At 50.8% G+C, this 17,226-nt stretch overlaps 1 protein-coding gene across 1 annotated transcript in view; it reads left to right on the forward strand.

The window, feature by feature from the left end:
- Positions 1-17,226, forward strand: part of PLCG2 (phospholipase C gamma 2) — a 134,757-nt gene that overhangs the window by 40,753 nt on the left and 76,778 nt on the right. The window contains exons 3-5 of the mRNA XM_075995816.1: positions 13,716-13,859; positions 15,260-15,353; positions 16,113-16,160. Of these exons, the coding sequence (XP_075851931.1) occupies positions 13,716-13,859; positions 15,260-15,353; positions 16,113-16,160 (286 nt within the window). The remainder of the gene's footprint in view (positions 1-13,715; positions 13,860-15,259; positions 15,354-16,112; positions 16,161-17,226) is intronic.

The raw sequence follows: 17,226 nt of genomic DNA on the forward strand, positions 1-17,226 counted from the left end.
CCAAACTCGGTGCTGGGGCCGTGGCGGGAACGCAGGGAAGCGATTCAGTCTGGCGCCATGTGATGTGAGCCAGGCGGGGGAAGTCCAGCCACGGAAGGGGCGCTCGGGGTGGGGGTGGCCTTCCAGCCATGGGGGGCTCTTCCCTGAGGGTGCCCGCCTCGCAGCACCTGTTCCTTCCCGACCCTGGGCTACAGGGACGAGCACACGGCACGAGGACACCCCCTGTGGGGGTCAGGGACCCCAGAATAAAAGTCCCCCTTTGCAGAAGGAGGGCTTCACTGCTCGGAGACCAGCTGGGTGGGCCACGGCTGGGTCATGTGAGTGGTTTGACCCGGGGTGTCACCCTGGGTGACCAGGGTCTTCTCTTGCAATCCGCTCACACCCCTGCGAGCCTTCTTTTTCCTGGCCTGTGGTCCTGCCCATGTGGCTCAGTCCCTGTGGGTGAAGCGGGGTGGCACCTGGAAGTCCCTGGCTGCTCCTGCTAATCACCGACAGGGTCAGAGGTAATCCTGCCTTAGCTAATGACGATCTTGGCAATGGGAGCGTTGGACACTTTCGGCATCTCCTCCTGCCCACAGAGACTCACCTGACTTCAAAGACAAGGCCCCACCTTTAGCCAGAATCCAGCCCACTTGCTGCTAAGTTTTCTGAGAGGTCATGGTGACAGCAGCTCCCTGGACAGCGGGATTTGGGATTTGGGAGGGGAGGGAGCACGGCGGGGCCACCTTGTCTCCAGGCCTCCCGCCCTGGGCCGCCCCCACTCAGTGCCTGATGTCTTTGGCATCAGAACCCAGCAGGTGGCCCTGAATGAGAGACTTCGTCTTCCTGAGCTGCCTCTGGAAAATGGGGTTTTCTTCTCCAGGTTGGTGGGAGGACAAAGGAGACAGTGACGTCAGCTCCGCACCTACTAAATGCTCAGCGGGGAGGGGGGGAGTCTGGTCTGTCTTCCCTCCGGCTCAGGTGTTTCTGTGCTGAACTTGACCTTGGCAGGGCTCCGTTTTCTGCAGGCTGCTACACAACCGTAAGGTCCCTGGAGCTCAGCCGGCGGGGCTCAGGCCCCGGCTCCCCCAACCCACCCAAGCCTCAGTTTCCTCTTCTGCAGAATGGAAGTGAGGATAATAGTGGTCACTTTTTCTTTTTTTTAAAGTAATAAAATTTAAAATTTATTTAAAAATGTTACCTTTTTCCGTCATTTTTTTTTTGCCATTGGAAATAATTAGTGGTCACTTCTAAGGGTTGCAGGAGGGACGGCTGAGACGATGAACAGCAGCTGGCAGGTGGGTGATGGACAGAGTCTTCAGAGCTGCCGCCACTGCTGTTAGGGGTGTTAGGGCCACAGTTCCTTGAAGGAAGACTCTGGCAGGACCCCACGGGGCCAAAGTGGGTCTGAGCTGTCTTCTGTGGGAGAGAACCCAGGGGGACCAAAGCATTCTCCCCTTTCCAAGGGCTCCCCCTGACAGGGGCGGTCTCCTTTAGAACAACCTGTCAATCCCTGGAGCATTTTACTTGTGAGCTGAGGTTTTTTTTTGTTTTGTTTTGTTTTTTTTATTGTTTGGTTTGGTTTTTACAGCTGACTCAAGATTCCTCTTAAGTGGACAAGGAGGCGGCCTTGGTCCGTTGCACAGCCGGATACTGCTGAGGAAGTGGCAAGTCCTGGCTGTCACCTGCTCTCTGCAGCCTAGACGAGGCCCTGTGGGTCAGGGACAGGCACGTTGCTCGCCGCCTGGTTTCGTGGGTGCCGCTTTTCCCAGCGGAAGGAGGCGGAGGGGCCCGATGGGGGGAAAGCTGGGCCTTCTGGGTGCCGCTCCCTTGGTCTGGGTGTCAGCTCTGCCGCCCATTGCCTGTGTGGCCTTGGACAAGCTCCTTAGCCACTCGAGCCTTAGTTTTGACATCTGCAAAATGGGTATAATAGTGATTCCTGTGACATAGGGTTGCGGAGAGCACAAAATGAGGTTGATTTAGGTATAGCAGTGAATACAGTGCCTTACAGACAGCGAGCACTTCATAAATAGCTGTTAATAATAATATACTAATAAAAAAATCTGTTACCTGCGTTAGTGTCCCATGGCTGTCATAACACAAGTACTGCAAACTGGGTGGCTTGCAACAACAGAGATGTATCGCCTCAAAGTTCTAGGGCTTATAAATCTGAAACCAAGGTGCTGGCAGGGCTGTGCTCCCTCTGCAGGCTCCTTCCCAGGCTCTGGTGGTTGTCAGCGGTCCTTGGTGTCCCCGGGCTTGTGGCTGCGTCACTCCCATCCCTGCCTCTTTGTTAACACGTCTGTCTCTGTGTCCACATCTCCCTTTCTCATAAGGACACCTGTCACCGGGCCTACTTGGCCCAGCGGCATCTTCCCTTGACTCTATGTGCAAGGTCCCTATTTCCAAAGACGGTCACGTTCAGATACCAGGGATCAGGACTCCCACGTATCTTTCCGAGGGACACGATTCAGTCCTCAGTGTTATCCCTTCATGCTTTTTCTGCAGGGCCACCCGGGGCAAGACCAGAATTGGTGCCAACCTGTGAACTTTCAAAATGCCAGAGCTGACCCGAACCCCACGTGTCACAGATGGGATGCAGATACTGGGCCCCAGAGAGGTCAAGTGACTCTCCCAAGGTCACGTAGTGAGGTGGTGGTGGGGTTGGAGCCAGGGCTACGTCAACACCGCTGAATTGCCTGCCCTGCCTGGGGCTGCGCAAGCCACAGGCCCTCTTCCCACGTCTGCAGCCACGAGGCTCTTGCTCTCTGCTCGCCTTGGATGAGTCATTGGGTCTCTCTGCCTCAGTCTTCCCATCTGTGGAATGGGGACGGTAATCTCAGACCCACACAGGTGCACAGGTGTCAGAGACCCTGCGGTGCGCCCCGGCTTGGACTGGGGGTTTGTCTAAATGTGGTTTCCCTTCCCGTTTCTCGTCTTGCTTTTTTCTCTGAAGCCGCCAGGCCCTCGGTAGGAAGGTGAAGACCAGTGTCTTCCATGGGAGGATTCAACATCAGTCAGACCTTTCAGATTTACTCCAGGTGGTCAAAGTTGAGATGATTGTCCATATTCTCGGAACATTTCTTTTTCTGTAAAAAGTCAAACCAAAAATGCAAATCACACTCAAAGCATAAGAATATGCAGGTGTGCAGGTGGCCGGTTAGACTGAGGCCGGGGAAGGGTGTGATTGCACAAAAGGCTGTTGTTACAAAGGGAATCCACGTTCACTCCTTGCTGACGGTCCTAGGAATTATGTTCCCCGGTGTCTTCTTGTAGCTGTGACCTTTGCCTTTTCTGAAAGCGTGGTCCCCTGCAGGCCACTTCCTCTGGGTTCCAATGCCCAGCTTATCAGGAGGCTGCATGACCATCGTCCGTCTATTTCTGGCCGGGCTAGAAATAGTCTGGATCCTGGCAGGAGGTGGAGCCCAGCGTGGGCTCGTAAAATCCACGGGGGGTGTTGGTGGTGAGATGGGCTCCACAGTGATCCCCGGGCAGGCTGTGCATTGGGTGCCACGGCAAAGCACCAACCCCAGACAGTGCCCGGGGAGCTCGAGCCAGGGTTGGGAGTATGGTTTCCTTCTCAGCTCCCTTTCTGGCTTCCTGATCGTGACCAGGAGAACGTCTGTTTGGTACCAACATGTCATATTTTTTTTTCCTTTCTCGATACCGTGTTTTTTTTTTTTTTTTTTTTTTTGAGACAGAGTCTCGCTTTGTTGCCCAGGCTAGAGTGAGTGCCGTGGCATCAGCCTAGCTCACGGCAACCTCAGACTCCTGGGCTCAAGCGATCCTCCTGCCTCAGCCTCCCGAGTAGCTGGGACTACAGGCGTGCGCCACCATGCCCGGCTACTTTTTTCTATATATTAGTTGTTCAATTAATTTCTATTTATAGTAGAGACGGGGTCTCGCTCTTGCTCAGGCTGGTTTTGAACTCCTGACCTCGAGCAGTCTGCCCGCCAGAGTGCTAGGATTACAGGCGTGAGCCACCACGCCTGGCCCCGTGTATTTTTTAATTGGAATTTTTATTGAACTTATTGTAGATTCACATAAAGTTGTAAGAAATATTAATAAGACAGGAAGCTGTCATGTAGACTTCACGCAGTTTTCCCTGCTAGTAATGTCTTCCAAAACCGTAGTGCAGTATCACAGCCAGGATGCTGGCATTGATAACGTCAGTACAATCCCCCACCAGTTTTACTTGGATCACCCTGGTTTTCTTTGTATTTGTGTGTGTGTACATTTAGATAGTCCTATACCTGCTACCCACCTCAGTCAAGATACTGAATAGTCCATGCCCACAAGGGTTCCTAGCTCCTTCTTAATAGCCACACTCACCTTCATTTCTAAAATTTTAACGTATCTCTTTTTGAAAAACATGAAATCTCTTTGCTAAGGTATAACATGCATGTAGTACGACGTACACATGGCGAGTGTTCAGCCTCAGTCTTACTTTATTTTTATTTTATTTTATTTTATTATTTTATTTTTTTTTTTGAGACAGAGTCTCACTTTGTTGCCCAGGCTAGAGTGAGTGCCGTGGCGTCAGCCTGGCTCACAGCAACCTCAATCTCCTGGGCTCAGCGATCCTACTGCCTCAGCCTCCCGAGTAGCTGGGACTACAGGCATGCGCCACCATGCCCGGCTAATGTTTTGTATATATATATATTTTAGTTGGTCAATTAATTTCTTTCTATTTTTGGTAGAGACGGGGTCTCGCTCAGGCTGGTTTCGAACTCCTGACCTTGAGCGATCCGCCCGCCTCAGCCTCCCAAAGTGCTAGGATTACAGGCGTGAGCCACCGCGCCCGGCTTATTTTATTTTTTTGAGTCAGAGTCTCTGTTGCCCGGGCTAGAGTGCTGCGGCATCAGCCTAGCTCACAGCAGCCTCAAACTCCTAGGCTCCAGCGATCCTCCTGCCTTAGCCTCCCAAGTAGCTGCGACTACAGGCATGCGCCACCATGCCTGGCTGATTTTGGCTAATTTTTTCTATATAGTTTTAGTTGTCCAGCTAATTTCTTTCTATTTGTAGTAGAGACGGGGTCTGGCTCTTGCTCAGTCTGGTCTCGAACTCCTGATGTCAAACGATCCTCCCACCTCGGCCTCCCAGAGTGCTAGGATTACAGTAGGTAGCCACCGTGCCAGGCCCCAGCTGCAGTCTTTAGGCATGTGTGTTCCGCTGTGACCGCCACTCAGGCCTCTGTGGCCCAGGCCTCTCTCGAGGTGACTGCTGCTCTCATTTCTGTCTCCGCCAGTGGGTCTTGCATGATGAATTGGGCTTCGCTCCTGTGTAATTTTGATACACAGTACTGGTTTAAAGCAAAGCAAATTGAGATTTTAATAGACTACCCATAAGGTAGAGAGGGCTTCGCTCCTCTCTTAATGGTTTCTTTTCTCCTTTATAACTCGGCGAACCAAGCTGAGGCCTTTGCCGTGGGCATGTAACCATTTCTAGGTAGAATTGAACAATATTGTTTGTTTTTTTTTTCCAACCGATTTTATTATTTTACAATTCCTATTATAGGTTGTGAGTGTTACTGGTTTTCTTCTTCTTCTTCTTTTTCCTTTTAATTTTAGAGACAGGATCTAGCTCTGTTGCCCTTCAGGCTGGAATGCTGTGGCCTGAACATAGCTCGCTGTAACCTGCAAATCCTGGGCTCAGGGGATCCTCCTGCCCCAGCCTCCTGGGTAGCTGGGACTACAGGTGTGCGCCACCTCGCCCGGCTAATCTCTTTTAAATGTTTTCAAGAGACAAGGTCTCCCTCCTTATGTTGCCCAGGCTGGTCTCAAGTTCCTGACCCCAAGCGATCCTCCTACCTTGGCCTCCCAAAGTGTTGGGATTATGGGCATGAGCCACCGTGCCCGGCCTTAGTTTTCTTTTTGCCCACGACATAGAGTCACTCTTGAAATAGATCCATTCAAGTGAAAAAAGCAAGTTTATTCAGAGAGGAGTATTAGATAAATAGCACCAGCAGAATGCAGATAGAGCAAACTTTATAAAGTTGATAATCAAATGACTGCAGTTTGAGAAATAGTGTCAAAGCATAAATGGCTCAAAAAAAAATCGCTTAATCCATGTGAGGAAAAATCTATATATAGTCTTTGTGGAATGAAGGTTTTTCTGTGTAATTTTGATACACAGCACTGGTTTAAAGCAAAGCAAATTGAGATTTTAATAGACTATCCATAAGGTAGTGAGTCCTTTTGTGCCTTAATGTTTGTTGTGTCTGCACATCACGTGTTTTGTTTCATACCTGATGCTTATTTTCAAATTGACTCGCTCTTTTTAACTTAATTTTATATAGAACAGAAACTTGATTTCTCTGCGCTAGGGGTGCATTTTTTCCAATACACCGCAGTGAAGACATAACAACAGGTGGGAACTATTTAGAGTCAGCTGCCGTATGCCACGCCTGGGATTATTCTCGTTTCGTTTCCAGCGGGAGGGAGAAGACACCAAATTTAAGTGACACTAAAGCAATGAATAATTTAAGAATTACTTGATGGGCCGGGCGCAGTGGCTCACAGCTGTAATCCTAGCACTCCTGGAGCCCGAGGCGGCAGGATAGCTCGAGGTCAGGAGTTTGAGACCAGCGTGAGCAAGAGCGAGACCCCGTCTCTTCTAAAAAATAGAAATAAATTAGCTGGACAACTTAAAATATATAGAAAAAATTAGCCGGGCATGGTGGCGCATGCCTGTAGTCCCAGCTACTCAGGAAGCTGAGGCAGGAGGATCGCTTTGAGCCCAGGAGGTTGAGGTTGCTGTGAGCTAGGCTGATGTCACGGCACTGACTCTAGCCTGGGCAACAAAGTGAGACTCTGCCTCAAAAAAAAAAAAAAAAATTACTTGATGGCCCCCTTGGGGGTTTTAGCAGCCGGCACCTACAGGGCGGCATTGCCGCCTTGTCTCCTGAGTCGGGACAAAACACAGGTGTCCAACCAACAGTGATGAGGACACTGCCCTGTCCCTGGCACTGGCGGGTGCCCACTGGTGTCTAAGAGACAGTGCCCCTCCCTCTGAGCAACAGGGAGCAAGGCAGGGCAGGGGTCCCTGGTGGGTAGTCAGGACTAGAACAGGACACGAGGCTGAGCTGAGCACCCCTAGTCCCTTCTTCCAGACTCACCTGTCAGTGTGGTCCCTGCTCCTGCCTGGGGGATGGGGCGTCCCCTGAGTGGAGAGAAGCTGCAGTCATATTCCCCAGTGCCTCTTAAAACTCTTGTCCACCAGCTATATCTGCACGAGGGTGAAGCATGAGAGAAACGTACCTAATTATCCGAGTGTCATTACCCTGGGAGCAGGAGGCCTGGACGTTCCTGCCCTGTCGGCAGCACAGTCTCAATCATTGTGTTGTTGTTTTATTTTTTGAGACAGAGTCCCACTCTGTTGCCTGTGCTAGAGTGTCGTGGCGTCAGCCTCGATCACAGCAACCTCCAACTCCTAGGGCTCAAGCGATCTTCCTGCCTCAGCCTCCCAGGTGGCTGGGACTACAGGCATGCTCCACCATGCCCGGCTAATTTTTTTCTATTTTTAGTTGTTTGGCTAATTTCTTTCTATTTATAGTAGAGACAGGGTCTTGCTCTTGCTCAGGCTGGTCTCGAACTCCTGAGCTCAAACGATCCACCCTCCTCGGCCTCCCAGAGTGCTAGGATTATAGGCGTAAGCCACCACGCTCGGCTGTGTGTTATTATTTTTTTATTTATTTATTTATTTATTTTTTTTTTTGAAGCCCAAGTAGTTCTAATATGTGTTGTTATTTTTTAACAAAGGGCAGCAGCCCCACCGGCTGTCTCCAGGCGTGACGGTGATTTTTAATACCTAACACTCTTAGACCGGTTTATCTTTTACAAAAGTATCTCTGCCTATGGGATATGTGCTATTTTCTCATTTTGCAGATGAGCAAGTCGAGGCTGAGCCAGAGTTGGGGATCGCCACCCTAAGTCGCACTGCCGGGAAAGGGAGAGCTGGACTTTAAACCCGTGTCTCCTAAGCTCTTCTCGGGCCTGGCTGTGTCTGCTCTTCCACGTTGGGCCTTGGAAACCCGTCTCGTGACTGCGCGTCCTGCCGTGCGTCTCACTTGCCCATCTGGCGCCAGGCCAGACGCTGGCTGGCACCGTGCACGGGAGCGGACCTCACACCTCTGCTCTCTGAAGTGAGGTCCTTGGCTGAGAGCGAACCTCACACCTCTGCTCTCTGAAGCGGGGTCCTTGGCTGAGAGCGACGGCACCCCCCCCCCCCGGGGTTTCTTACTTAAAGTGAAACCAGCAGCGGCGAGGAAGGTGTCGTTCAAAGGTGGCAAAGGCACCTCAGCAGAGACCTCCCGGGGGCCGCACGGTTTCTGCTTCACGTTGCTTCACTCGGTTTGCAGAATTGATTGGTGAAGGAGGTCTAGGCATCACTGTTCGTGTGCACAGGGAAGGAGCAGAGAGAAGGGAGGTGACTGTCCCAGCCCTCCATGCACCCCCAGGCAGCAGAGCCCGGTTGCGAACCAAGGTCTTTGCACCCAGGACTCCCGAGAGGGCTCTGTCCTGCCCTTGCCAGGGAGACACGTCAGAACACAGCGAGTGGCGGGGGGTGCGGTGGCTCACGCCTGTAATCCCAGCACTCTGGGAGGCGGAGGCGGGCGGATTGCTCAAGGGCAGGAGTTCGAGACCAGGCTGAGCAAGAGCGAGATGCTGTCTCTACTAAAAATAGAAATAAATTACTTGGACAGTTAAAAATATGTAGAAAAAATTAGCCAGGCACGGTGGCGCATGCCTGTAGTCCCAGCTACTCGGGAGGCTGAGGCAGGAGGATTGCTTGAGCCCAGGAGTTTGAGGTTGCTGTGAGCTAGGCTGATGCCACAGCACTCTAGCCCGGGCGACATAGTGAGACTCTGTCTCATCAAAACAAAACAAAACAAAAAAACTCAGTGAGGACGCACGCCCTGGGAGAAGTCCATCCTCCCCTTGCTGGGGAGAAGTCCTGGTGTAGACGGTGGATTTACGTGTACGTGTGCTGGTTTGGACAAGGGTCCACCCTGCCCGCCCAGACTCTGGGCTCTCCGAGGGCAGGCCTGCGTCTGCCTGCTTCACCGTGGCGTCCCCAGCCCTCAGTGGGGGGCTCGGTGACTCCCTGGCTGGCCGGAGGGTGGGGGTGCGTGTGGGAAGGTGCCCCAGCCTCTGGCTGTGTTTGTCCCCTTTGGCTATGTCGCTTCCCTGGAGAACTTTTTGTTCAGCGTGGTGGCGGATGGTGCCCCTTGAGGTCAGTGTGGGAACTTGGCATGAGTGCGGGGTGGGGGAGGAGGGTGTCCAGGGGTGCAGGGAGCCCGAGAGGGGTGACGAATCAGGGGTGGGAGGAGGAGGAAGGAAGCAGGAGTTCGAAGGACAGGGTCACAGCCCAGCTAGCAAAGGGGCTGGTGGTGTAAGGCAGGGAGCCAGAGGAAGCTTCGAGAAGTCTGTAGGGGGCTGACCCCACCCCCCCATGGGTGCACTTGCAGGGTGGTGGGTGGGGAGGGAGGGCAGAGGGAGGGTGCCCAGGCTCAGGGTGCTGGCCTTGGAGCCTCGGTGTGGGGGGCAGTGGCTGGGCCCGGGGCAGACCCGAGGCGCGGCTGGGAGGGGTGGGGTTGTACAGACACGCGGCCTCATTTCTGCGGCTGGGTTATCTCACTTCTTCAAGCAGGAAGCCCGGCCGTGGAGCCCTGCCACGCAAGGGTGCACGGGCCGAGCTCTGCCGGCCACAGCCTGCTTTGGAACCAAGTGTCCTGGTGACCGCGAGCCCTTGGCACAAATCCCAACCGGGGCAGATGCAGCCCCTCGCTTCCCCGCCACTGTCTCTCTAGGAACGCTGGCTGTCAGCACGTTGGGGGAAACCTTCTGTACTTTTTCTCTTGCTTGTACACGCACATACACACCTACAGGTAGTGGCTTTCCTCCTGCGCTGAATCTGTTGTGTTCCCCAAACCGTGTTGGAGGGCAGCTTTTTAGGATCATGATACCATACACGTGTTGCGTGGCTACAAATGCTGATGCATCACCAGCTGATTAAACACCCCAGTTTCCTCTGTGTTGCTTAACACTCGTAAGGACCCAAAAACAGCTCACCATTTTTTTTTTTCCATAAATATGACACGTCTGCAACAACAAACACCTACTTATTCGATGCTTTAATGACTCATTACTGGGCATGTTTGCAAAGTGTGCATAGGATACTCTACAGTAATGGTTCTGAATTATGGTTTTCTTCTAGCCTCTGTCTCTACCTTGTACTGTAATGCAAATAACAATGAAATAATCAGGCAAAAATACCAAACATGCCACTTAAATTGGACTCTGTTGGTTAGCAGCTTTGTTCTAAAAAAAAAAAAATAAGTAAATCGGGACCTGGTCGGTAGTTTGCTTGTCAGAAGCAAACACTAGGACTCGAGAAGGACTCAGTAGGGTGGGTGAGACGCTAGGTTTGCTGCATGGTGATTTTCAACTTCGAGAGCATTGGGGATGCTCCTCTCCTCCTGCAGACTGATACACACCTTCACCGTTTTCATCGATGCCTGCAAGTGAACCTACTGTAGCAGATCTGTGATCTGGATGGCTCTTTTTGGGTAAAAAATGTTTACAATTTATAGTGGATATTCAGATGGTGAGAATTAACATAGTGATGGACGTCTGTATACAATATATGCATGTACATGTGGACACACACAGATGTATACTTCCAGTCTCCTATGTACCCAAGTTGTCATGGAGTTTTTTCCATGTTGTGTCCAGCTTGATTCAACTGCATTGATAATTTAAAAAGATAATAGTTAACAAGTACAGATAAGTTTCTAATCTTTGTTAGTTAAAGTCATCAGGCATTATTTTAATTGGAAAATGTGTGCACAAAACACACACTGTAGGATATACCCGAGAGTTGAAAACAGGTGTTCAAACAAAAACTTGCACATGCATGTTCGTAGCAGCCAAAATGTGGAAACAGCCCAAATGTCCACCAGTGGCTGATGAATGGATAAACGTATTATATGTCCAGTGAATATTGTTCAGCCCTGCAAAGGAATGAAGTGCTGGTATATGTTACAACACAGGCGAGCCTTAAAAATATTATGCTAAGAAGCCAGACATAAGAGAGCACATATTTCGTTTTCATGCATACTGAACGTTCAGAATAGAGAATGTGTAGAGACTGAAAGTAGGTTAGTGGTGGTTTAGGGCTAGTGGGGATGAGAGGAGACGGGGAGTGGTAGCTAAAGGGCTCAGGGTTTCCCCTTGTGGTCATGAAAATGTTCTAATACTCACTGGTGATAGTTGCACGTATCTGTGCATATACTAAAAACCATCGAATTGTACACTTTAAATGGATGGATTGTATGTTATGTTCACTGTAACTTGAGGCTGTCTTATATATACATATAATATATATATGTGTGTGTGTATATATATATATATATATATGCACGTGTATATACATATGTATACAGAGAGAGGGAACTGATAACCTGTAATTCTAGAACTCACTTGTGAGTGAGACAGACAAGATCTCTGTTCTCCCAGGGCTCAGAGGAGGAGCGAGCACACACGCAGGGAAACCAATCAATACTTACTAGTAGCGATTAGCGCTCAAGAGGAACCATATAGGACAGATGTGAAAATAAGGGTTGGGTTGATGAAGAGACATAGAGGCAGGCTGTGTTGAGAAGCCACTTAAATGAGATCCCATGTGGGCAGGAGTCAGGGGTGTGTGTGTGTGTGTGTGTGTGTGTGTGTGTGTGTGTGTGTTTGGCCACAAGTCAGGGTTCAAATCCTGGCTCTTCCACGTGCTGGCTGGTGACCCTGGCCAAGGTACTTCACTTGTCCACGTCTCAGTTTCTTTGTGAAATAGAGGCGGCCGTTGAACCTGCCTCACCGTGGCGTTGTCAGGAATAACGGGTGAGTGCGGGGGCTGCAGTCGTGCCCCACGCAGATCCTATCACCAGGCCTGTGGCCTCTCCCAGCTGCTGGGGGTGTTGGCTGCTGTGGCTCACACCTGCCCCTTCTGCCGAGCATTGCTGTCACCAGAAGGCAGCCGCCTCACCTGGAGGTTGTATGTGCTGCCCGCCGGCAGGCAGGGACTGACTTGCAGGGAGCACTAGAGGCTGGTCTTCCGGAGGACTCACTTCTCTGGTGGGATTTATGCTCCAGACCCTCCTTCCCCACACTGTGACCAGCCTAAAGCCTGTCCCCCACACCCCCATGGGGACCGCAGCCTTGTTTAGCTTTCTTCTCCTGCCCCATGCCACTCCTGCACTCCTGTAAACGCTTGTACAAGAATACCTGTCTCAGGCTCAGCTTCCAGGGAGCCAACCCACGACAACACTTAAAACATTAGCACCGTGCCTAGTATGTGGAAAGTTTGCCGTAAGAGTTTTCCTTCGTTATTGTAGCCTTTATTTTTGTCCTCAAGGATGAGGTCACTATATTTGTAAGACCCTTGAGGGCCAGGATCTGGTACACCCAGCCTTGTCTGGCTTATGGCCAACACATACACACATGATGAAAAGATAGTCCATGTTCATGGATAGGAAGACTCAATATTGTTATGATGTCATTTCTTCCCAGCTTGGTCTATAGAATCAACACAATCCCAATCAAAATCTAATAGAGATATAGGGGGAAAAAAAAGAACCCAAACCTTTTTATCCACTCTTATATATTCAATACAACACAAAATGCCTCACCTCTGGCTGGGCGTGGTGGCTCATGCCTATAATCCTAGCACTCTGGGAGGCCGAGGCGGGAGGATCGCTCAGGATCAGGAGTTCGAAACCAGCCTGAGCAAGATCGAGACCCCGTCTCTACTATAAATAGAAAGAAATTCATTGGCCAACTAATATATATAGAAAAAATGAGCCAGGTGTGGTGGTGCATGCCTGTAGTCCCAGCTACTTGGGAGGCTGAGGCAGGAGGATTGCTTGAGCCCAGGAGTTTGAGGTTGCTGTGAGCTGGGCTGACGCCACGGCACTCACTCTAGCCTAGGCAACAAAGCGAGACTCTGTCTCAGAAAAAAAAAAAATAGTTACAACAGGTCATAGAGACAGCCCACAGTCAGGGGCAGGTGGCTGTATGAGGCATAAAACCGAAGCTGCGGCCCATTAGAGGCCACCAGAGTGACAGTTGTGCCCTCTCAGTGGGCCCTGTGGTCTCTGGAATCCCTGCGACCATCTCCCACTCTGGATTTTGCCTCTTTTTTTTTCTTTTGTAAAGCAGTTGCTCAGGGCTGTCTTTTTTTTTTCCCCTTGAATTGGGCCGGGAGCACTCGTGGCTTTGGGACTTGGCAAAGGCCATAGGTCAGGTCAGTAAGACAGCTGGACCTTGCTTGTCGTCTGGAGTGGTCCCCAGCCAGCAAGTGTCGGTTTGGTCTGTTGTTTTGGCAGAATATTCTGTGCTCTCTTCCAATCTGAGTTGTGTCACAGAAGTCCATTGTCCTAGTTGACAAGGTGTCCATCTACGGAAGGGGGTGAGGGGAACCCCAAACCCTTCACACGCCGAGGGCTTGTGGGTGGCAGCACATGCCCGGCGGGCTGTTGACCTCCTGTCCGCTTCCAGAAGGAGTGGGCCCTGGGCCCTGGGCCCGGATGGGGACCCGGGGGCAGAGCTGGCCTTGGGGTCCCTTCCGGGGAGCGAAGGGGCCAGGCTGGGCATGGGGTGCTGGCGTGGGGTGCCGGCCTGCGGCTGCGTCCTCAGGGGACGCAAACTGCACCTTCTGATCAGCTCATGTTCATCTCTTTTCAGTGGATATCATGGAAATAAAGGAAATCCGCCCAGGGAAGAATTCCAAAGACTTCGAGCGTGCGAAAGCCGCCCGCCAGAAGGAGGACTGCTGCTTCACCATCCTGTACGGCACCCAGTTCGTCCTCGGCACGCTCAGCCTGGCAGGTGGGTGCCTGCTCCTGCCTTCTCTCCCTCCCTCTGCCTCGGTTTCCTTCTGAGGAAGTTTTCCAGCGGCGGGATGCTCACACCTGCCTGGCCACTAACGTGCGTTCCGGGCACCGTGGTTCTGAATCCCGGCCCTGCCCCTTTGTAGCTGTGCGTCTTCGGGCGAGTGACTTAACCTCTCTGAGCTGCAGTTTGCTCAGCTGTGAAATGGGGAGAATAATCATGCCTGTCTCCCGTGTCTGCCTGGCTCATGCTGAGAGCTGAATAAATGGTGGGTAGATGGTTTTCTCACTGAAGGCCAGGCCCTGCTGGGCGAAAAATGCAACCTGCCTTCTTCTTGGCAGACTTCCCTCAGCGAACTTGACCCTTATCTGAAGGAACTGTCTTGAGATCGCACACCACACACATGCACACACGTGCACATACGTGAACATACACGTGAACACACACACCCGCACACTGCACACAGACGAACACACATGCACACATGCGAACATGCATGCACACACTGCACACATGTGAACACACATGCACGCGGTGCACATGCATGTGAACACACACAGATGCATATATCTGCAGGTGAGATTTCTCGCCAACCCTGTGAAGCCACCAAAAAAGCAAAGAGGCCTCTGAGAGACGAGAACGAGAGCTGTGAAAACGCTCCGGCACTTAGCTCAGGGGCAGGAGCTCGTAGTCGCTCTCAGGTCCAGTCCTGGTCTTTACCAACCCAGAAGTGTGTGTGCAGTTACGACTGATGAAAGAGGAAAACACTGCTATTAAAATAGACCAAAGTGGGGGAAGCCGTGACAGCTGGCAATATGGGACGTGTAATTCAGGGTGGAATAGCTCTTGCTAATTTCCCATCCATCCCGTCGTCAAGCATCTTCTGAGCGTGCGCTCTGAGCTGGTCACCGGTCTTGAGCACGTCACCGGTCCTGTCTTGTACTTGGCTCCCCCGTGTGTTAAGTGGGAGTATAATAGTACTTCCCTTGTGGGCTTGTTGTTCAGGATTAGGTAAATACTGGAAAAGCACTTGGAACAGCGTCTAGGGTATACGTAGCGAGTGCTCAGAGGGCATTAGCTGCTATTCGGTAGTAAGGACAGTGATGGTTCCCACGACTCCCTCCACTCTTAGCCGGCTCTGTTTGGCACCGGAAATAGCCCACTTGTCACCCCATGTGGCGCAAAGTCCATCACGAGCGTGTGGCCTCACCTCAGACAGAAAGCAGGTCTCAGAGCCATGGAGGTGAGGAGGAGATGATTTCTTTGTCTCCTGCACAACTAGGAAGCAGCACAGGCTTCTGCCATCTTTACAGGCGGTCTATATGGGGCTGGGGTCTCCAAGCGGGGGTCTTCCCAGGAATTAACACAGCCTTTCTGTTCCCCTTTGCCCACCCCAGCTGACTCTAAAGAAGATGCGCTTAAGTGGCTCTCTGGCTTGAAAATCTTGCACCAAGAGGTGATGAATGCGTCCACGCCCACCATGATTGAGAGGTACTTGGCTTTTCCCTGTTTTCCTCTGTGCCTGCTCACTCCTTTACTCTGCTGCCTTTAGCCAGCCTGGGCTGAAGGAAAGAAAAATGGGGCATTGCATCTTGGAGGCTCTCTGGGTGTCTTGTGCACAGTGGGTGCCCAATAGTGGCACGGGCTCTCCGGTGTTTCAAGCGAGAGCCTCTTTCTATGCTGGTCTTTAGCCTTGGCCCTCTGGCGCGAGCAGTGCATTGGAACTGAGATAGAAATACCCACTGGTGCTGCATGTTGGGGGGAAAACCAGGTGTGCTTCCTTCTTGAAAGATTGAGTAAGGGATTAAGCAGACTGATCAAAGGACAGGTGGACACAAGTTCTGGAATTTTCTACCTATCATTCCCTCCTGGGTCGAAGAAGTCCTTCTTAGTACTGTCTCTTCAAGGTCATGGGTGTCTGGGTGGGGTGGAGTGTGAGTTATTCTCCACCCCCCCTGCAAACCAAAGCTTTCTGCTTTGTCCCATTTTTCTTACCAACTTTTGGGGGGGGGGGTTAATGACTATTGTCAGAGGGAATTATTAATGTAAAGAAATCCAGTCTTTTTGGGTTGAGATCTGGGCTCACAGGAGGTTCTCCAGTGACCAGGAGAAAACTGCTTCCCAAGCTGTGCCTGACAGAACATTGGAAAAGCCCTCCTTTTTGTTCCTGTTTCTTTTGTGTCCAGCCTGTAGAACTCAAACTTGCACTATTTTCTAACTTTCTCTCTCTCATCCAAAATCTCTTTCCAGTTGGCTGAGAAAGCAGATTTATTCTGTGGATCAAACCAGAAGAAACAGGTAAGATTTGTTCACATTTCTGTAGTTTTTTTAAAAAATCACTTTAGACTCTGATTTTTGTTCTTCTTTTTTTAATGTTGCAAGGGGGTCGAAGCATGTTTTGCAGTGGGCGAGGTCCTCCACAAGGTTCTGTGTGATCTACAAATGCCATGTTAGGTACCGGGAGTGGCTGGTGACAAAGTATCTTCTGCCTAGGTCGTGGAGCCTCCATTTGTTGGAAAGTTCCAGTCCAACTGCTGAAATGATGTCTCTGCCCTGGGGGCATTCTGACCTTGTCACCAACATTTGAGCACCTTCTATGTCTTGCGAACATAGCAGTAACCACGATCCCCATGGCACCTGCCCATACTTTGTGGCAGGATAGAAACTGGCCAGGAAGAAATAGACCAGGTTGAAAAGCTTCGGTTCTGAGGGCTGGGCTGAGACGAGTTGGGTAATGTGCTAACGTGTATTCAGTTGACTTGACTTCCTCACTTCATAGTACCTCTTAGAGAGGTACCCTGTCAGCACACACAAAGCTCTCTGCCAGGCAAATTTTTTTTTAAACAAACATGTGGTTTTCTTTTTTTTGTTAGATGAATGCAAATAATTTCAGAAATTATTTCCTTACTGATGGACATAGAGATGTTCCCAACCTTTTATTATTATTGTGAACAGTGCTGCTATGAAAACCTTACTGTCTATGTTTTTGCAAATTTGTGTGGGGTGGCTATGACCTGGATCCATTCTCGGAAGTGGGATACCAGCAGCAAAGCAGTTGCCAGTCTAACAGTTTGATAGCTAGAGGCGGTAGGAGTTTATATTTCTACCAAGGGTGCGGGAAGAACATTCATCTCCAGTGAGTCATGGCACCGTCAGACTTTGACTTTTGTTAATCCGCTGGATGAAAGAAGGCTGGAGTATTTTTGCTTAAATTTGCATTTCTTTATGGGTGTGTTTGAACACCCTTTTACTCATTCTTTTTCTTGAGGTTACGATGCAGTTCTCGTTAATAATATAATGATGAAAACTACCAATGTGTGGCGCACCTGAGCTTGCCAGGCACGGTGCTAAGCATTTTATTTTA

Source organism: Microcebus murinus, chromosome 20, assembly GCF_040939455.1.
Source record: "Microcebus murinus isolate Inina chromosome 20, M.murinus_Inina_mat1.0, whole genome shotgun sequence".
NCBI classification, from domain to species: Eukaryota; Metazoa; Chordata; class Mammalia; order Primates; family Cheirogaleidae; genus Microcebus; species Microcebus murinus.